Source organism: Hipposideros armiger, unplaced genomic scaffold, assembly GCF_001890085.2.
Source record: "Hipposideros armiger isolate ML-2016 unplaced genomic scaffold, ASM189008v1 scaffold_7, whole genome shotgun sequence".
Classification (NCBI taxonomy): Eukaryota; Metazoa; Chordata; class Mammalia; order Chiroptera; family Hipposideridae; genus Hipposideros; species Hipposideros armiger.
Window position 1 is genome coordinate 79,007 of NW_017731357.1, and position 22,702 is coordinate 101,708.

Genomic DNA, 22,702 nt, shown 5'->3' on the forward strand with positions numbered 1-22,702 from the left:
AATGCAGAAAGTGCAATATGTATATTCAAGTGTATGCTGTATTGGGGGACATCTGATGACTAATTCAAATACCCTGAGTCATCATAATCATTATGGAATATTCAGGATAAAAAACAAAAACGGTACTTAATTTAGCATCAATTTACCATGGCATAGTGCTACCAAATACTAAAGGTAAAGAATCCACTTTTGCTTATCAAAAAATGTGCAATAGAGGGCCGGCCGAGTGGCTCAGTTGATTAAGAGCTCGCTCAAGAGTTTGAGCTCTGAGCAACAGCGGTTCGAGTCCAGCCCGAGCTGAGCAGCCGCTGAGCTNGAGCTCTGAGCAACAGCGGTTCGAGTCCAGCCCGAGCTGAGCAGCCGCTGAGCTGCCAACAGGTAGCAGGATGGCTCAGCTAAAAAAAAAAAATGTGCAATAGAAAAACATTCTCAGACAAAGTTGAGGCTTGCCACTAATAGACCTCCACTAAAGAAAACTCTACAGGGTATTTTTCAGGCAAAGAAGAAAATGGTCCTAGAAGGAATGTAGAAAGGAATAAAAAGCAACCAACGTAGTGATATGTGGGTAAAATGAAATGAATGAGGTGTGTGTGTGTGTGTGTGTGTGTGTATACACAGATATTACATATACATATGTATATAAACCCCATACTACATCACTATATTTTGAAATATATATGTATATACATGTATATGAGCAAAGTTTCTTATAAAAGATTAACTTCCAGGGCCGGCCGAGTGGCGCGATGGTTAAGAACTGGATTGGGATGCCAGAGGGCCCCAGTTCGGATCCCACATATGAGGGTCAGTGACACTGCCCTCTACAGTTAAGATGCTGAACACCAGCTCAACCTGGAGCTGGGCTGCTGTGAGTCGCCGGTGATAGCGTAGGCTGCAGCCCCTGTTGCATTGGGTTGCCACGGGCTACAGTGTGTAGCCAGCAGCCAGCGTGAGCAGCCAGCAGCCGCAGTGAACAGCCGTCCAGAAGTCGGCGACTGATCTGCCTCGCCCGGGAAGAGCGCAATGATGGTGCCGACTTGGGCCAGTGAAGCAACGTCCTCCACAACTGGACTGAGGAGCAAGACGACAGCAACTTGTCTGTTCCCCTTCCCCCAATTCCCCAGCACTGTTCCCATCCCCCCAATTCCTCAATAAAAATCTTAAAAAAAAAAAAGATTAACTTCCAAGGACAATTTCTTGGAGAAAACCATAAAATACTGTTGAAGGTCAAAAAAGATACATTAAAAAATAAAAAGACAAACCACATTCATGGATGGAAAGGCTTAAATCCATTTTAAAGGCTTAAAGCTTTCAGACTGGCAACAACTTCAATGACTGATAGTTAAGTCCTAGTGAATATGTGGGGAAATGTAAACTTTTTCTCAAACTGTTCATGAGAGTGTAAATTAGTATACTTTGGAGGGAAAAAAGTAAATTACTTAATAGAGTTGAAAAACTTCTGTATTAATCAGAACCCAGCTAGGAGACAGAAACCATATCAGTTATTTTAACAGAGAGAACTTACTATAAAGAATTCTCAACTAGTTATAAAGTTATTAACCACATAAAGGAAAAGACAAAAAGAGAACATTAAAATTATCATGGTGGAAGCAACAGCAGAAAGTAGCCAGGCAAGAGTAACAACGGAAGAAACAGGAATTACTAAAAATCAGAAAGTTGGAGGAGGGGTCTCGTATGGCTGGGACTCATACCTCTAAGGAGGTGGCATCAGCCAGCTGCTGGTAATGTCTCTAGGGGGTTGGGGTACCATAAGGCTGGAAAACTGCAAACTGGATTAAACTGCTACTACCATGAGGAACTGCTGCTGCCCCAGTGAAGAAGTAATACTGGGCTGACACTCAGATGCACAGGGAGGCCCAACGGGGAGAAGCTGGCAAGAAATAAATGTGGTTATTGTAGAGTCACAGCCCCAGCATCAAAAAGCACAGTATATTAAATTATAGTTGACAATCATTATTATTCAGCTTCAGCTTCGATGTCAGAGGGGTAGTAAATTGGGGGAGGGGGTTGTCACTTTGTGAGGGGTGTAAATGTCTAACTAGTACATTGTTTTGTACACCTGAAACTAAGGAAAAAAGAAAAAGAAAAGCACAGTATAGAAGGGTGAGTTTGGAACTGGGATGCAACAGCTTAATAACTGGCACACAGCCTACACCTTATGACCTATCAATTCCACTTCTAGATTTAGACACTAAACACAGAAACAATACAAATGTCTTTCACTAGGGAATGGGGACATAAATGAATAAACCAGGCCTATATTTATCAACAAGGATAGACCTCGGAAAGGTAACATTTTATGAAAAAAGCAAGCTGTAGAAGTTTAAACATAATGTTATACCTTATATCGAAGTTTTTAAAAGCAATACAGTATTATACATTGCAGAATTCACGCTATATTAAAAAAACTTGGGGTAGATTAAAATTCAAAATGTTTAAAGGAAAACCTTAACTTTGGAGGAAAGTATAGGAGAATGCCATCACCTTGAAACTGACAATATTAAAACATAAAACCTGAGCAGAAGAAAAGAGTTAACAAAAATTAAAGAACCAGCCACAGTTTGGAAGAAGATATTTGCAAAACAGATATTGAAAAATGATTTTTTATAGTCTCATATATTAAAAAACAACATTTAAACCAAGAGGTAAAAGATAAATAGCCCATTAGAAAACAATGAGCAAAAAGATATGAACAGCCAACGCACAGAAGAAAAAACCCAAATGGGCAATCAACAGAGAGGAAGATGTTCAACCTCACCACTAATTAGGGAAACCCAAATGAAGGGAAAACAACAATGAGCTATCCCCTAAGGGATCAGGACATATTTTCACACCAATGTAGGAGCCAAATTGTTACAGGTGCACTTTGTTTGCCCTGGTGATCAGATGGTCCAAAGGGCTTGATCAAATGGTGAGAAGTCTTCACCGAGAAGCTTTCTCCATAGTACAAGGCAAGGGCCGGCCTACATGAGTTCTCTGATGTTCTGTGAGGTGTGCTTTCCGGCAGAAAGCTTTCCCACATTCTTGACAATCAAAAGGTCTCTCTCCTGTGTGAATTCGCTGATGTTCAATGAGGCGTACTTTCAAATAAAAGGCATTTCCGCATTCGCTACATTCATAAGGTTTCTCTCCTGTGTGAGTTTTTCTGGTGTTGACAAAGGGATTTCTTCATACTAAAGATTTTTCCACATTCACTGCATTCATAGGGTTTCTCTCCTGAATGCATTCTCTGATGTTCAATGAGGCGTGCTTTAACGTAGAAGGCATTGCCACATTTACTACATTCATAAGGTTTCTCTCCTGTGTGAATTCGCTGATGTATCCCAAGAGATGAGTGCACACTGAAAGACTTTCCACATTCATTACATTGATAGGGTTTTTCACCTGTGTGAGTTATCTGGTGATTATTGAGGGTTGTCTTCATTCTGAAGAATTTCCCACAGTCCTCGCATTTATAGGGTTTCTCACCTGTGTGAGTTCTCTGGTGTTGATTTAGGGATTTCTTTGCACGGAAGTTTTTCCCACAGTAACCACATTCATAGGGTTTCTCCCCAGTGTGAGTTCTCTGGTGTTGGGTAAGGGATATCTTAACGTGAAATTTTCTCCCACATTCACTACATTCATAGGGTTTCTCCCCTGTGTGAGTTCTCTGATGAATTGTGAGGGTTGCCTTCTTAGAAAAGGTTTTTCTACATTCCGTACATTCATAGGGTCTCTCTCCTGTGTGTGTTCTCTGATGTAAAATGAGTTGTAACTTCCTGCCAAAAGATTTCCCACATTCTTTACATTCAAAAGGCTTCTCCCCTGTGTGAGTTTTATGATGACCAATGAGGTATGATCTTGCACTAAAGGTTTTTGCACATTCACCACATTTATAGTGTCTCTCCCCTGTGTGTATTCTCAGATGTTCAATAAGGTTGGATTTCCTGCAGTACGTTTTCCCACATTCATGACATTCAAAGTTTTTGTCTCCTGTGTGTGCTCTTTTATGTTCAACAAAGCCCATCTTCTTGTAGAAGACTTTCCCATATCGATTATATTCAAGAGTTTGATCCGAAGTTTCAATCTTCTGATGCTGAAGAAGGTCATTATCATGCCTGAGGGCACTACCTCCAACAGAATTGTTGCCACACAGCAGTGAGAGAGATCCTTTAAAAACAAATCAGATCATTATCATTCTTTCACTCAAAACCCAACAATGGCTTTCCTTGTCACAGTATAAAATTAAAGTGCTTAACATAGCCTATAGAACTCTACATAATTTGGAGCCCAGCTAACTTTCTGATATCACCTCTTAACACTCTCACCACCCACCCTTAAGTCTCACTGGCCTCTTTGCTATTACTAGGATATATCACTCAGAATAGGTTTGCCACTTACTGATCTCTCTGCCCAGAATATTCAAAATCTACATGGCTTCATCTCTCTCACTTCACTGAGGTTGGTGTAGCAACGTCAACCTCACCAAACAAACTCCCCTGACCACATTCCCAAGAAGCACACATCCCATCAGTCTCTATCCTTCTTATCTCACATTGATTTTCTTTTCACCACCAAACATTATGTATTTGCTTCTGATCTCTTTCCATCATTTAGACTCGCAAGCTCCAGGAGAACAGGGATATTAGTTTAGTCACCGCTGGCTCCCCACACCTAGAACATGGCCAGCATATAGTTGACACTCATTTAAGATTTGGTGGGTCACTAAATGAATGCCTGGCAATAGAAGGCATCCAAGGCAATAGAGAGAAAGAAGGCAAATGAGGATACTAAAGAGAGAGAGAGAGTAACTAAGAATAAATGTCGAAGATGAGGCAAGCAGGGATAGATAAGAGTAACCACAACAATCAAGATAAAATAGGAGACAGCACTTAGGTGAGCATATGATATTGTGATATATGATTTAGACATCTGAAGCATATGGACCTTCTGTCCTCCAGTCATTTTCAAAGAGCAAGGGCCTCTAAAAAAAGATGCCTGAATAACACTGCCCAAAGATAACCCTAGACATGAATTCCTGGGCTCTTTCTCCCATTTTCCATATGTCCAGTTCTTGCTCACTCACCTGCGTAACCATGGCCTGAGGATTCCTCCTCTAATACCCACAGCTCTTCTCCTCGCTCCAACTTGAAGATCATCTCCGGTTTGGCCACGCAGAGGCCTGTTAATGGGAAATGGCACAGGACGTGGGCCAAGTTGTCTGAGCTTTAGGGCCTCTGATGGAGGAGGAAGGTGCATCTTCATGAGCTGCACAAGGAAGGGGGCCCATTTAAAACTTTCGTTGGGGGAAGTGACAACAAACACACCCTTCCTGGTGCCCCAAACTGCTCAATCATCTGTGACCCTTGAATCTAAAACTAAAGTAGCATTAAACCCTATAAAGGCTATACACGTTACAGCAATCAAGAAAGGAAACATATGTTAGCAGGAGTTACAGGGACAACAATCCTCACCCACAGATGCCAAGTTGCTGTAGTTCTCCAGCATCACATCCTTGTGCATGGTCCTCTGAGCAGGGTCCAGTCTGTGCCACTCCTGTCGGGTAAAATCCACAGCCACATCCTCGAATGATACAGGTTCCTGTAACAACAATCTGCAATGATCAGAATGTGATGCATGGAAAAGATGTGTGGGGACTAATTCTTCCAATAGACAACTATTGAGAAGTAATATGAAAAACTACACTGGAGACCTGGCTCTGTCTTGTTTGATATTATACTTTGCAGTGGAGAAACCGAGAACAGCCCTGCTTCTGTGTTACTTTATCAATTCATGAAGAAAAGACAATGTCCTACTGAGTTAACACTGTGTGCCTGGACCTGTCCCAGTTGCTGGGGAAACAAAAAGGAAAAAGACGGAGTACCTGCTCTCAAGGAGCTCATATCCCAGTAAGGATGCTTGTAGATTAACACAACCTTGCAATGAGGTGTTATAGGAGCTATGCTGGACATGTGGACATCTGTACAGGGTTCAATGGGCTTTCACAAGGGATGGAACCAGATTCCACTTTGTGTTATCAGATTGAACTTCACTTGAGGAAGTAGTGCTTTGAATTCATAAACAAGAATATCATTTCCCTCATGAATCTGGGGCAATAGCACAAGAAAAGGCAGGAAGACATGAAACACACATGGTGAGTTAGAAAACCACATGGAGTGCAGTATGACAGGAAAGTAGTGCTTCAGGCAATGGTTAAGATAAAGGGTTATAGAGGCATTCAGGGGCCAGACAGTGAAGGGATTTTCAACTATTTTTTATAGCTCATCAGTCTCTAAAATACTTGACTCCTTATACCATCAGAATATTTTATGAACTTCCCACAATATATTTATATTTATAAATTATACAGAAGTAGCGTCAAGTGGGCAAAAGGGAGAGAATATTACTCCCAAGATAACAGCATGAACAGTTGGGTTGAGGCTGGTGCCATATATTGAGATTAGCAAAACAGGAAAGACAATGGGTTGGCTGAAGAGGAGATTGAAATAAATCTTGGACTTGAGCTGGAGTGTTTATAGTACATACCAATAGAGACGTCTAGCTGGCAGGTGATTCTGGAGCTCAGGAGAGAAGGCTATGATACACCAAGGATTGGGAAGCAATAGCATTTCAGTACTATATGAAGCCACAAGAATAAACTGGATGGGGCTGGCCAGGTGGCTCAGTTGGTTAAGAGCGCAAGCTCTGAGCAACAGCGTTGCCGGTTCAATTCCCACATGGGCCAGTGAGCTGCGACCCAGCTGAGCTACCACTGAGTTGCCAACAGGTGGCCAGATGGCTCAACTGGTGAGAGCGAGTACTCTTAGTAACAAGGTTGCCGGTTCAACTCCCACATGGGATGATGGGCTGCACCCCCCCCACACACACACACACCCCTGGCAACTAATTGAAAGTGGTGACTGGACTTGGAGCTGAGCTTGTGCCTTCCACAGCTAAGACTGAAGAACAACAACTTGACTTGGAGCTGATGGGTCCTGGAAAAAACACATTGTTCCCCAATAAAGTTTAAAAAAAAAAGAATAAACTGGATGGCTAACAGAGAATAGAGCTTGAGAGAAGCACCAAGTACAGAGGCAGTGGAGACACCAATATGACATAGAGATTGGGGGCAGGGGGCTCTGTGGGGAAGAGAAAATGATGGAGGTCCTTTTGTTCTCATACAGCCCTGCCCCAAAGTAAGCCCCAGTGCCAAGGCTGCAACCATGCAGCAGCAGGGACCTCAAACTCTAAGGGAGAAAAATCCTTTTCTTTGGCCAAAGGAATAAAGTGTGTGAAGGACCCCCATTGCCTTCTTTCTAACCTCCCACCACTTATCCCCACAGGCAAACCTGGTTACAGAAAGCGAGTGCCAGAGTGGAGAGACTAAAGTGCCAACTGTCCAGCCAGAGGACCAAGAAGGGGGATCCCTGGGAGTAGGAGTGCGGGAAAAATTAACCTAATAATATCGCTTCAAACTGTGTGAAGCAAAACTGAAAGAAATGAAAGGAGAAATAGACAAATCTACAATTATGGCTGCCAACTTTCAATACCTCTTAGTAATAAAAATGACTAGTACACAGAAAATCAACAAGGATATAGAAAAACTGAACACCACCAATCAACCAATAGACTTTGCAGAGTTTTTCACTCAAAAATAGAGATTAACAGTTTCTTCACATACACATGGAATATTCACCAAGATAGACCATATCTTGGATCATAAAACAAACCTCAACACAATTAAGAGACCCACTGGGTATCAAGGAAAATTGACCTGGAACCTTCAACTCTGAGATATATCCTTAAAAAAATATTCGAATTTAAAGACCAAAAAAAAAAGTTCCTCGGGGCCTCCAGGTAAAAGAATGAAATGACTTACAAGGCAAGAAAATTAGAATGGCATCAATTTCTCAAAAACAACATACAAAGCGAAGCAATAGTGGAACAGCATTTTCAAGAAACTTAAGAAAGTACAAACAAAGGAAATTATATCCAGCCAAAATACCCTTCAAGTATCAAGTCCTTTAGAAAAAGTTTGAAATGTGCCAGAACATGTGTACCCTTCCTAAAGAATTTATTAGAGCTGCACTGTCCAATATGGTAGCTATTAGCCACATGTGGCCATTTAAATTAACATTTTGATGAATAAAAATAGGATACAATTTAATTTCAATTCCTTGGTTAGACTAGGCACATTTCCAGGGCTCAACAGCCACATGTAGCTAGTTATAGTACTAGACATTGTAGATACAGAACATTCCCATCATTGCAGGAAGTTCTATTGGACAGCACGATGCTAAACAATGATCTTCACCCAACCAGAAATGACGAATGGGAAAATGTTGGCAAAAGGACTGACAACAAGCATTTTAAATATTTAACTGTAAAGCTAAGATTAAAACAAGGCTGGGGGCATGGGTTAAAGGATAATATACAAACATTAAGTGTTCTGACAAAGTAGAAAAACTGCAACTAAAAACCAGGAGAAAAGAAAGAAAAGAGGAAAGCTGAATAAGATCATTGACTGGTCTATAGGTAATAAGTGAAAGACAAATTAGATACTAAAAGATTAATAAGGAAAAAGTCAATTGGTACAGCCATTATGGGAAACAATATTGAGTTTCCTCAACAAATTAAAAATAGAACTTCCAGGTCCGGGTGACTGGCACGTTGGTTAGGAGTTAGCTTGGGAGCGCCAGCTCTGAGCAGCAGGGCCCCAGTTCAGAACCCACATGAGGGCCAGTGATGCTGCACCCTCTACAGCTAAGATGGTGAACAACAGCTCGACCTGGAGGTGGGCTGCCGTGAGACGCCGGCGACGGTGTAAGCTGCAGTGGGCTGCCATAAGCTACTGTGAGTGGCTGGCAGCCAGCGTGAGCTGCTGTGAGCTGCCGTGAGTGGCCATCCACTGACTGGTGACCAATCTGCCTCACCCGGGAAGAGCGCAATGATAATACCAACATGGGCCAGTGAAGCGACGTCCTCCACAACTAGACTGAAGAACAAAAGGACAACAATTTGTCTGTTCCCCTTCCCCAATCCCCCAATAAAAAAAAAACTTAAAAAAAAAATAATAAAACAAAACAATTATAACAATATACTGTAATCAAAGTTATGTGAATGTGGTCTCTCAACATATTGTACTGTACTCTCAACTTTTCATTCAAAGGAAGCACTTTATGGCTTCTCTTTGGCCTATCTGAATTGCCAGCACTTTGGGGCCATTACTAAGTAAAATAAAGGTGACTTGAACACAAGAAATTTGAAAACGATACTGGGATGGTTGATCTGATGGCTACTAAGTGACTAATGGGTGGGAAGCATATACAGCGTGGAGACACTGGACAATTCACGTCTCAGAGCAGAACAGCATGAGATTTCATCACACTGCTCAGAACGGTGCACAATTTATAACTTATAAATTGTTTACTGCTGGAATTTTCTTCTTAACATTTTCAAACTGCTGTTGACTATAGGTAAGTGAAACTGCAGAGAGGGAAATCGCAGATAAGGGGAGACAACTGTAATACTGAAATAAACGGCACCAACACGTTCTGGGATGTGCGTGGAAGCATGTTGCCCGCTGAATGGCATTGTTGGCTTCCCTGCATGACCGATGAATCCTCCAACACCCAAACCACCTACTGCTCATAAATTCATCTGGACAAACCATAAATTCAATGTGAGTGCCACTCCAGAACAATATGTACCCTATTCCGCCACTAGGAAGAAGATTCAGGAGTGGGTCCCACCTCCAACCCCTTGTAAGGAAAGACAATGGAAAACAATTTAAACATGTAAAATATGGAGGATTTTCATGTAACTGCCCTTTTACTGCTGACTATCAACTTGATTAAAACTGTCTGATCAAGCACACACACACACAGACTTGGTTACAGTGCCAGCTAGCTGTCAGTTCCTTGCAGCGCTGGAGCAATGTCCTCCAGGATGCCGTACAGCCTCTGAATCAGCATCTTGTCCCGTAGACAAGAGCCACGGGTCCAGAATTTCAAGGGGTGGAAACGGAAACGGCACCACTCACTGTTACCCTTAACGATCAACTAGCAAAATGTTTGCTGCCCATCTCTGTGGCCTCATGCTCTGCTGGTGTAGAAGTCTTACTTCCAAAGAGAGGAAAGCTTCCACCAGGAGACATAAGAGCAATTCCATTGAACTGGAAACTAAGGCTGCCACCCAGCTACTTTGAGCTCCTCATGTGTTGTGGGTTTTTTTTAATTTTTCTAAGAGTTTATTTGAACCAAACTGACAACATGCCTGGAAGCAAGCTCTCTAATGTTCTGTGGCTCCTCATACCTTTAAATCAATAGGCAAAAATAGGAGTTACTATACTGGCTGGGGTGGTTATCCTGACTACTAAGGGGAGGTTGGGCTGCTGCCACACAGTAGAGGTAAGGGAGTATATTCCAGGAATATTTACAAGGTCCATTAAGGCATATTCCCATGCCCTGTGATTAAAGTCAATGGGAAATTACAACAACCCAACTCAGACAGGACTATTAGCAGCCCAGACCCTGCAGGAATGAAGGTTTGGGTCACCCCACTACATAAAGAACCACGACCAGCTGAGGTGCTTGCAAAGGGAATATGGAATGGATAGTAGAAGTGCTTATATATACCAGCTATGACCACATGGCCAGCTGCAGACAGGAGAACTGTAATTTTACGTATTTCTTCCTTATTTTGTTATGAATGTGTATACAACAAGTATTTTTGTTTTGTTCCCTCTCTCATCCTCTTATCATCTAACATAAAATCTATTAATAATAGTTAACTTTAAATCACAGTATTTAAGTGTATCAAGAAGAAGAGTGAACATCACTCAATGACTTTACATCCTCTTCTGTGGAAAGAGCTCATTTTTGGTTGTAGACATTGTAGTTGTATCATGTTAAGCAGAAGGATAACCTTGTTATTGTATTTACTAGAAGATTAAGTATGATTTAAGGAGATGTGTGTGGGTGCCAAGTTGACAAGAGGTAGACTGTTATATGTCAAGTGGGCTATTTACAGTCCCTGGTTAATCAAACACTAATCTAATTGTTGCTGTGAAGGTGTTTTGTAGATGTGATTAACATATACCATTAGCTGACTTCAGTGAAGGAGATTATCCTTGATAATTGGGTGGGTCTCATGCAATCAGTTAAAAGGCCTTAAGAGCAACGGGATTCCAGCTGTGGATGGCAATGTCAAATCCTGCCAGAAAGTTGCAAGCCTGCCCTCCCTGATAGCCTGCCCTATGGATTCTGGATTTACTTGACAGCTCGCACAATCATGTAATCTAATTATTTGCAATCAGTCTCTTAATGTGTGTATACACATATATCCCCAACTGGCTCTATTTCTCTGGTAGAACCCTGACTGACACAGAGTACCCAATGGGGCCTTTAATCCAATGATAAATGTCCATAAAACATAGATAAGGAAGACAGACACAGAGAAGAGGATCATGTGAAGACAGAGGCAGAGATCGTAGTAATGTAGCCCCAAGCCAAGGAACACCTTGAACCACTAGAAGCTGGAAGAGGCAAGAAGAGATTGGCCCCTAGAGCCTTCAGAGGGACCATGGCTCTGCCAACACCTCGATTTAAAATTTCTGGCCTCTAGAACTATGAGAAAATAAACTTTTGTTGCTTGAAATCACAAAGGTTTTGGTCATTAGTTATGGCAAACTTGGAAACGAACACAAATTTTACTGGGAAGTGAGGTAATACTATAATAAATACCTAAAAATGTGGAAGTGGCTTTGGCTTGGGATAATGTGTAGAATCTGGAAGAATTTTGAGGCATGTGACAGAAAAAGCCTAGATTGCCTTGAAGAGACTATTGGAAGAAATATGGACATTAAAGGCACCGTTGCAGAGGACTCAAATGGAAGTGAGGAAGAGGGTAGAGGAAAATTCTGTCATCTTTGAGAATATGTGTATCATCATGAGCAGAATGTTAATAGAAATAGGAACATTACAGGTGCTTCTGGTGAGATTTCAGGTGAAAATAAGGAACATGTTATTGGAAACTGGAGGAAAGACTATCCTTATTATATAGTAGCAGAAAACTTGACAGAATTGTGTTCTATAGTTGTGAGGAAAGTAGAATTTGTAAGGAATGAACTTGGCTATTTAGCTGAGAGGTTTTCAAGCAAGAAGGTGTGGCCTGGTTTTGTCTTGCTGCTTATAGTAAAAGATGAGACAAAAGAAACATATTGAGGGCCAGCCGAGTGGCGCATTGGTTAAGAGTTGGCTTGGGACGCCAGTTCTGAGCAGCAAGGCCCCGGTTCGAATCCCACATGCGGGCAAGTGAAGCTGCACCCTCTACAGCTAAGATGGTGAACAACAACTCGACCTGGAGCTGGGCTGCCATGAGTCGCCGGCGATGGCGTATGCTGCAGTGGGGCTGGCTGACAGCTGGCATGCACTTTCAAGAGCTGCCGTGAGCAGCCGTCCAATGGCCGGCAGGCAACTGCCTCAGCTGGGAAGAGCACAATGATGATACCAACATGGGCCAGTGAGGGCCATCCTCCACAACTAGACTGAAGAACAAAAGGACAGCAACTTGTCTGTTCCCCTTCCCCAATTCCCCAACGCTGTTCCCCTCCCCCAATTCCCCAATAAAATCTTTTAAAAAAAAAAAGAAAAAGAAACATATTGAGTAAGGAGCTATTAAGCAAAAAGGAACCAATACTTGATGATTTCAGATATTCTCAGCCTACCCATATTGTAAAGAATACTAAAATTAGAAAATTCACTATTCGGAACTTGTGCCATAGAGAGAAAGCCAAGAGTGTGGATAGACAATCTTTCCTGAAGGGATTAGGTATGTGACTCATGGATCCACTGAATCATTTCAGCAGAATCTAGGAATAGAGATGGGATGTCCAGTAAAGACCTGTAGGGCTCCTCTTGTCTAACGGGGGCCTACACAAGAGCGTCACAAGGCTTTTGAGAATGTTATATGTGCAGAGACACTGCAAACTTGAACTGAAAAAGAAGGATACAAGACAAAATAAGAGAAGGCTATCAGGCTTCTAAAATTTTACAGGTAGAAAATGGTCTGGTAGAACTACCTAGCTGTAAACATATGCTACCTTGCAAGAAAAAGGAAGAATGACTTCAAGGGCAGAGCCTTGGGTGCAATGTCAGAGGGCGGAGGTGCAGGCCCAGAGGCAGAAGCCAATGGAGTAGTAGGCAGTGCAGGGGTTGAAAGTGTTGCCACAGGTCACAAAGATGGAAACACCAAAGGCCCAGAGGACAGAGCATCAAGCCACAGAGAATTCTTTTCAGGCATTGTGTAGATATAACGGTGAACAAAACTAACTCCATCTTTGTGTCCCTGATTTCTTTTCTATTCAAGTTTTTCTCGCTGTGAACTCTGACCAACGTCACTGTTTTCAGCCAGCATACCAAAACCTTATAGTTAATGATTACCTGGGTTCCTTAAACCTATACAATGCATTTGTACAGATTCTTGTCAGTAACGGCCAGAAAGGCATGACAACTGAGATAAATATCAAACTGGTGCTAGCGTCAATTCTAAAAAGTCATCTATCACAAGGCCACCAGAAGGTAAGGTTCTTGGCATATACTACATTATTTGTCCCTTTGTCTTGTCAATCATTAATACTTAAGCTACACTATTAAAGAAATGTATTGTGACAGCAGTCTAATAGTGGAGAATATCTGTGCAGACAGGTGAGTTGCCTATTCGCTCCAAACCTATCCCTGTAAGTAATTTACCTTGCAATAAACTCTGTTATAATCTATAGAGTTGCCTGATTCATTTTTCAGTCTCCGGAAACCTTCTCATTAACAGAAGCCACTACACCAGTATTTCATCCTCAGACACCTTCAAACCTAATGGAATTGCCATGCTGAATTTCAAACTTGCTTGGAACCAGTGGCCCCTTTATTCCTTTCAATTTCTCCCTTTTGGAATGGGAATGTCTGTTTTACCTGCTCCACCATTGTATCTTGGAAGCAGATAACTTGTTTTCTAGTTTCACAGATTCACAGGTGGAAAGAAAGTTTGCCCCAGGATGGATCATTCCCAGAGTCTCACTCCATTCATACCTGACTTATATGACTTAAATAAGATCTATAGCTTTTTGAGCTGATGATACTTAGATGAGATTTGGGACTTAGAATTAAGGCTATAATGGGTAAAGATTTGGGAGGATGTTGGAATGTAGTGAATTTATTTTGCACATGAGATGAACATGAATTTGGGGACAAGAGGATGGGCTGTAATGGGTTGAATAGTGGTCCCTAAAAAATATGTCCACATGCTAACACCCAGACTCTGTGAATGTTACCTTATTTGGGAAAAGGACCTTTGCATATGTAGTTAATGATCTTGAGTTGAGATCATCCTGGATTATCTGGGTGGTCCCTAAATCCAATGACAAGTGTCCTTATAACAAACAGAAGAGGAGAGGGGAGTGATGTGGTTCCCAGGCACCATTCAGGTCGCCATCACATTGGCCAAGAGGAGCAACATGGTCTTCATGGTGTTCATGGCAGGTGATGATGAGCAGTCTACACAGATGGCTGCAAGTTGGGAAGATGACAAAGTGACAGAGGCATCCTCAAACAGTTCTGTTGCTGTTAAAATCAATACCAAAAGATGCACTCACTAAAAGTTGAAACATCAGTTGCAAATGGGAACCAGTCAGAAAGTTTCGTCTGTTTCATCCCTCATTTGAACCCAATAACACTTCTAAAAACTCTCAGTCCAGGGCCGGCCGAGTGGCGCGATGGTTAAGAACTGGCTTGGGATGCCAGAGGGCCCCGGTTCGGATCCCACATATGAGGGCCAGTGACACTGCCCTCCACAGCGAAGATGCTGAACAACAGCTCAACCTGGAGCTGGGCTGCTGTGAGTCGCCGGCGACGGCATAGGCTGCAGCCCCTGTGGCAGTGGGTAGCCATAGGCTACCGTATGTAGCCAGCAGCCAGCGTGAGCAGCCAGTAGCCGCAGTGAGCGGCTGTCCAGAAGCCGGCGACTGATGTGCCTCGCCCAGGAAGAGTGCAATGATGGTGCCAACTTGGGCCAGTGAAGCAACAACCTCCACAACTAGACTGAAGAACAAAAGGACAGCAACTTGTCTGTTCCCCTTCCCCCAATTCCCCAGCACTGTTCCCATTTCCCCAATTCCCCAATAAAAATCTTAAAAAAAAAGGACCTGTGGAACTATAACAAAAGAACCAACATTCGTGTCATCAGAAAACAGGAAGCAGAGAAGAGGATGGAATAATGGAATGTTATTCAGCCATAAAAAAGAAGGCAATCTTGCCATTTGTGACAATATGGATGGATCTTGAGGGCATTACGCTAATTGAAAAAAGTCAAAGACAACCACTGCATGATCTCACTTATATGTGGAATCTAAAACAAAAACACCAAACACATAGATATAGCAGATTGGTGGTGAGAGGGCAAAATGAGTGAGCAGGAACAAAAGATACAAACTCCCAGTTATAAAATAACTAAGTCATGGGGATGTAATGGTATAGCGTGGTCATTATAGTTAATAATACTGTATTGTATATTTGAAAGTTGCTAAGAGAGTAAATCTTAAAAGTTCTCATCACAAGAAAAAAATTCTGTAACTATATATTGCCGGGAGCCGGCTGCGCCTCAGTGTGTGACATGGCCAAGCACACTGCAATTGTGACAAATTCTGAAGCTCTGACTGAGAAACAGATACTGCTTTATATCTTAAAGAATTTAAATTCCCCTTCCAATAGATATATCACAATAATTATATTTTATACACTAAAGGCAATTTTAGTCACACGACTAGTCTCTTAGTAAAGGTCAAAGTACACACCCTGTAAATCTTAAGATCCTGCTTAGACAATAGTTTTTAGAATAATTGTTGGGTAGTCATGGTAAACCATCCTATGGGTGATTACGTAGAGGCTCAGGCCTTGGTCGCAGTCATTGTAGGTGGAGGGATTTGGGCATGGTTGGGATAAGTTAGTTTTTAGCATAGAAAAGGTCTAGCTGTACCCTGGAGCATAAGAATTATGAGGAAGTAAAACCCTGATACTAATGGAATAATGGTTAAACTGCCCGGTATAAAAAGGGGCATGCTGTAAAATAAAGCAAGACACTTCTCTCCTTGAAAAAGTGCTCCTCTGTCTCCGCCTCCACCTGAGGGAACCCCTGGACCTGCGGGAGCTCCCGCAATATATGGTAACAGATGTTAACTAGACTTACTGCGGTGATCATTACACAGTTTATACAAATATCGAATCATTATTTGTACACCAGAAACTAATATAATGTTGTAAGTCAATTATACCTCAGTTTTTAAAAAGACAGAATAGTCTTTTTAAAGAAATGAACTATGCATATATGCAACAATCGGGATGAATCTCTGAAGAATTATGCTGAGTGAAAAAAAGCCAGTCCCAAAAGGTTATATACTGTATGATTCCATTTATATAACATTCTTGAAATGACAAACTTATAGAACTGGAGCACAGATTGGTGGTTGCCAGGGATTAAGGAGGGAGTAGGGGAGGAGGGAAGTGGTTGTGGCTATTAAAGGGCAACATGAGGGATCCTTGTGGTGATGGAAGTTTTCTGAATGTGAATATCCTGGTTGTCATATTGTATCAGGGTTCTGCACAATATTACCACTGGGTAAACAGTGCTTAATATTGAATCCACAATTATCTCAAAATTAAAATTTATCTACAAAAAAATGAAAGAAAGAAAAAGTAGGAAAAAAATAGGCTCCTCCTCCTTACCTTAAACGATCTGTCAGGTTGTCCAGGAACCAAGGCAGGGAAACTCTGGGGTGATTTCCCATTAGTTGGCATGTTCACCCTGGGTCTCAACCCACCTCTCAAAGCTGGAGGAGTGTATGTGGGCTGCAGTCAGAATGAAAGGAAGATCCTGCCACCTCCAGTAAGGAAAAAGCTCAACAGCTCCACAGAGACACCAAGAAATCCTAAAAGGACAGTATCCATATCATCAGTGTCATTTCACATTCACCCTACGAAGTTCAGCAATTCCCACTCTAAGTGTTGGGTGGATTATGGAAACAATCATGATATTTGGAGTGAAATTAATGACCTCAGATCCCCTTATTCTTGGGTGCACAGGAGGATTCACATATGACCCAACCAGCCCATACCTCAATTCCAGGTTCAAGGCAGAAAGGCAGATCTGGATTTGGGGGAAGGGAGAAACTAGAGCAGTGAATGGTGCTGAAGCCCTGTGGGGTGGGCAGGGGAAGGATTTGTCCATGGGGACCTGGTGGGTGACTATGGAGAAACGTGGAAACCTGGTCATCTGAAATGAAAGGGATCTCTTCTACCATCTTGAATTATGTTGCCATTTTAGATTGAAAAATCCCTTAGATTCTATGGAAAGCTCTTAGCCTCTTCTTTCCAGATGAAAATGGCTCAACATTAATATTATTTATTAATTCAACAAATTAGTTGTGTGGGGGGGGGGGAACATGCGCCTATTAACTTACACCAAAAAGGCATTTGAGAGAATTCAGCAGTCATTACTAATACAAACTCAAACTAAAATTAGAGAAGCAAATCACTTAAATATCACAAAACCTTTTTACAAAACATAGTCATGGAATATTATGCTAAAAAGTAAAATGATGAAGCTATTGCTATTAAAATCAGCAACAAGATAGGGATGTCTGATACAACTCAAAATTGTTTTTCTGGCTCATCCAATAGGAGATGAAACAATCAGAATAAGTATTGAAAAGAAACAAAAATGCAGCATTTTTTGCCAAAGATATGATTTTATACATAGAAAACCTACCAGACTATAGAATTCATACGGTAATTTCATAAGGGACTGGATACAAGATAAAATCATAAGAGCAGATAGTTTTTCCTCTGTAACAGTAGTGAACAAATGAAAATGGGGGGAAAAGTCAGTATTGATAGCAAGAAATATATAAACTTTTTAACCTATACGATTAAAAGAAGTTTTTTTTAATTGACAAATATAAAATAGGCACACAGACACACCATAACTCTGGATAAGGTCTAGTAAAAATGTCAATGCTCCCAAAAGCATTATATTAATGTAAAGAATAAATTTTAAAAGAAACATTAAACACAAAGTTCAATAATAAGATGGTGTGTGTAAAATTTTGTGGAATGCAGGTAAAGGGATTCTTAAAGGTGTTGATGAAAAACATCCAGCCTAAGAGAAAACTTATAAGAGTTTATTTGAACCAAGCTGTCGACAATTACTGGGAAGCAAAATCTCAACGGATTGAGAAAATGCTCTGAAGAATGGCAGTTTTACAGATTATTTTATATATAAAATCAAAGGAGGAAGGTTACATGAAATCCATTGGTGACAGATTAAGGGGGTGGGAGAAAGCAAAGTGGGGAAATCTCTGGGACTGGAGAAAAGTAAATTGGAGAGACAGGTATTCCTCCCCACAAGTGGGTGCGGGATAGCTAACAGCTCGCTCTTTACAGCACATAAGAGATGGAAATCAGGAGACAAGCATGATAATGAGGAATTCTGCAGTTTCCAGCTCTGGTCCGGAAAAAGGATTAAATATGTTATATTGGGTACAGAAAGACAACAGACCCACTGAAAAGGCACAGATTAACTTAATGAGGAAGTTGAAGATGTGACTTCCCACCATGGCCCGCTTAGTTAAAAATTGTGTGTGTGTTCACGCCATCTTAGTTTTAGTCTCCTAAACTTGTCAGGTTTAACCTGTGGCCCCTTTTCCGTCCACAAAGGAAAATTCATGTTCCTAATTTTTTTAACAAAGAAAGGCTGAACATTAATGAATTAACATCCAATTTAAGAAGTTAGATTTTTTTAAAAGTTAGATAAAGAGAAAATAGTACAGGGAAGAGCAGAAATTAAAGAAATAGAAAACAAAGGTATATGAGAGAGGATTAATAAGCCCAAAAGTTGTTCTTTGGAAAGACATAAAATTAGCAAACCTCTGGGAAGACTGATGAAGGACATGCACACTATTAAGACTTGACAACAAGATGCAAGGAATGAAAAAACTGACTACCCCAGAAGCCCCCTTCCCTGACTCGCATAGACTCCCATTCACTAGATTCTTTAATTCCCCCACCAACTGACCCGACAAACTGACAGTGTATCATTCCCAAAAGCCAACAAAGCCATCACTTCTAAATCACCTCAGTAACTATCACGCCATAAACCCTCGTGCACTCGCTTTAGCGCAACGCGACAGCAAGACTTAAAAGACCTCTGAGGATCACTTCCATTTCCTGTCATCACCCCTGCCACTGCCCATTCTGGGGCTGTTGGTTTCGCACACGATCCTAAGGGCTGTGAGACTGTGGTCTACTCACTCTGAACCAGGTGCAGTTATGGATCCGCCCAGACTTTGTCCAGGAGTGACGTTGTCGGGCAAAAAACATGGCTGCGCCCAAACGGTCCGTGAGGACCGCCATCTTACCGTTCATTCCGTACAGTGGGCTGTTCCACAGAAGGCGGGGGAGGAGGACGTTGTTCAAGGGTAGAAACCTTCTGAGGGCAAGCTCCCGGGAGCAGCTTGTCTTTGGAACTGTGTTCTAAAGGTCTGTGCAAAGTTTAAAGAAGCAGAGGTGGCAGCCTCCATCCGTGGGGGTAGGGGAGATATGTCCAGATCTTCGAGGGAGATACCACTGGGGAGAGGGGGGAAAAGTCAGGATTACAGCTTCCTACTGGGAGATATCACTAGGAGGAAAGGAGAAGTTGGAATGGTACAGTCCCCCTCCTGGCGGATACCACTGGGGAAGAGAGGGAAGGAGTTAGGGTGGTACAATCCTCTCCTTGGCGATACCATTGGGAAGAGGGAAAGTCAGGTTAATACGGGTCCCCTCCTGGGCGATACCACTGGAGAAGAGGGAAGAGGAGTCAGGGTGGTACAGCCTCCTTTCAAGGTACTGGAATTGGTATGGAGGAGGCATGAATCCCCCTAAATCTCCATTACCTCCACTACCCCACTAAAATAGTAGTTAGGACTAATAATTATAATACTAGCCTTCTATGTGGACAAGTAATGTTTTTCAGAAACTTGTCAATAGAAACATATTTAGAAAACATTATGAGCATACTTTTGATGAAAATGTGTCTCCAAGACATGCCCCTGACTTCTGCAATCAGCCAGGTTGCAGCTGCTTAGGCTCTCTTATATGGAAATTCAGGAGCTGTTACTGACTCTTGGGAGAAAAGAGAGAGTTCTGGGTATTTTTCACCCTGAACTACACATTCTTCAAAACCTAGCTAGTCCAGGGCCAGACGAGTGGCACAGTGATTAAAAGCTGGCTTGGGACACCAGAGGGCCCTGGTTCGGATCCCACATATGAGGGCCAGTGACACTGCCCTCCACAGCTAAGATGCTGAACAACAGCTCAACCTGGAGCTGGGCTGCCATGAGTCGCCAGATGGCGTAGGCTGCAGCCCCTGCTGCAGTGGGTTGCCATGGGCTACCGTGTGTGGCCAGCAGCCAGCGTGAGCGGCCAGCAGCCGCAGTGAGCGGCCGTCCAGAAGCCGGCGACTGATCTGCCTTGCCTGGGAAGAGCACAATGATGGTGCCAACTTGGGCCAGTGAAGCAACGTCCTCCACAACTAGACTGACTGAAGAACAAAAGGACAGCAACCTGTCTGTTCCCCTTCCCCCAATTCCCCAGCGCTGTTCCCATCCTCCCAATTCCCCAATTAAAAAAAAAATGGTTGTCCAAATAAATTACACTATAAAAAAATGTTATTTATGTTGTTTACTGAATTTTTTTGGTGCCTCTTTAAATTTTGCACTTTTAGGTGAGCGCCTCACTTCCTCACCCTAGTCCCCGCCCTGCTGAGAAACCTTGTTTTCTAAAGTCATAGAATATCAGAAACTTTGCTATTTGAAATTAGATCAGTAAGAGTAAAGCATCGCACTCTTGCCTGGAGTATCCACGCCACACAAAGAAGCAGCCCCGATTTCCAGCCCAAGTTCAGAACTTCAAATAAGGGGCATCTGGTACAAACATGTCACATCTATTTTGTGCTTTAGTGTTTCCAAATAAAAAGGTTCCTGGGTCCACTTCACAGTCTGGAGGTGACATTGACTCTTTTACATACCAACCTGCTTTGTTTTGTACTAATCACAACATCGCGTCATTTGAAATTTAACTAAACTCTGGGCTTTCCTAAAACCCTACAGTAACCCCATTTTTTTCCCTTTATTTGGTGAGACTAGGGTAACCAACTATCCCTGTTTGCTCAGGACCGAGAGGTTTACTGGGACAAGGGACATTCACTGCTAAAATCAGGAAAGCCCCAGGCAATCTGGAACAAGTTGACCACCCTAGATGAGACACCACACACACACACACAATTCCTACGGTGTGTGGTCTCCATTGCTGCAGCAAGTTAACAAACCCATTTCTGTATGAGTATGGATATGACTTTGGTGGGCTTTATCAGATGGGTTTTATTAAGGCCCTTAATGTTGGAAGGGTTCACAGAAGTCGAGTTTGAGATAAGTCCTTGTACGTATATACTGATGGTAGGGAAGTTAACAGGCCTGGGTTTAAGCTCCATATCAGAGGGGTATTGATGGAAGAATAGTTAATTGAAGGCTGAATGCTAAACCACACCAGATAAACATTGACGGTGAAAGACTTATGAGCACTCTAGATTAGAGGTCAGACTAGAGCAATACTGATAGAGTTAGAAATTGGTCCAGAGTTGATGGAAATTTAACAGGGGCGTGGATTTTAGATTTTGACAAGAGAGCCATTGGTAGTGGATTAGATAACAAATGATAAATTTCAAGAGCCAACCAGATGAGCAGTGGTGGTGGAAGAGTTAATAGAATACTGCAATTTGAGCTCTCTTGTCTAGACCAAGTCTGAGGGGTTGTAATAGATGGTGCAGTTGGCTAATGTCTGTGTATGAGAGGTGGGATCTGGTTTCTAGTGGCCAATGGGATGAAGCAGTAGTCTGTTACTAGGGAGAAGGCCCTGTTGCTATGTGCACAGTGGGAGAGGCAGGGTCTAGCCTGAGTTGCCACAGCCAATGACTGCTGGAGAAGTTAGCTTTAGCCTCTTCAGCCTATGGTAAAGTGTTGCTAGGTAGTAACCCCCACTGTCATGTGAAATGAAGCAGCCAAAGTGTCTCCTGAGAGGATGTAGGCAGGAGGTGCAGTTAGCAAGTGGCTTAGTTTAAGAACTAGGCTCTGGCCTCCCCAGTCATATGAGGCAGGCTTGTCTGTAAATCAGCAGAGGCCCCCATTGTCCACTGCGGGGAGGGCGCCAAGCATAGGCTGAAGGGATACAGATAGATGACACGGCCCCATGAGGGAAGTGTAAGTGGGTGGTGTGAGGCCTGAGGTTGCTTTGGGCAGATGATGCAGCTGGCCAATAGCTCTGTGTGGGAGACAGGTTTAGTCTCCATGGCCACTAAATGCGAACATCCCTGTTGCTATGCAACAATAACTTTGCTGTTCCAAATTGTATCAGTAAGAATGAAACCTCTCACTCTTGCCTGGAGAATCTAAATCACTTCGACGCAGAACAGCAGCCTCAATTTCCAGTTCAGGTAGACAAGGAGGAGGATACGTAGCATGAGGGACTCCACACAGATGACACATTAAAAAGAAAAAGAAACACATGAAATTTAATAGTATATTCTATTTAAACTGCACATCCACAACCTTATCATTTCAACA

The 22,702-nt window shown here is 42.3% G+C and overlaps 1 protein-coding gene across 1 annotated transcript; it reads right to left on the minus strand.

Annotated features, from left to right (window-relative positions):
• Positions 1–2,607: 2,607 nt before the first annotated feature.
• On the minus strand, positions 2,608–19,393 carry ZNF157 (zinc finger protein 157). The gene is given in 6 exon segments (XM_019649511.1): positions 2,608–3,168; positions 3,170–4,170; positions 5,087–5,182; positions 5,475–5,601; positions 16,773–16,975; positions 19,356–19,393. Coding segments are annotated over 5 exon segments (1,521 nt in total). The 5' UTR covers positions 16,845–16,975; positions 19,356–19,393; the 3' UTR covers positions 2,608–2,943.
• Between the last annotated feature and the right edge of the window lie 3,309 nt (positions 19,394–22,702).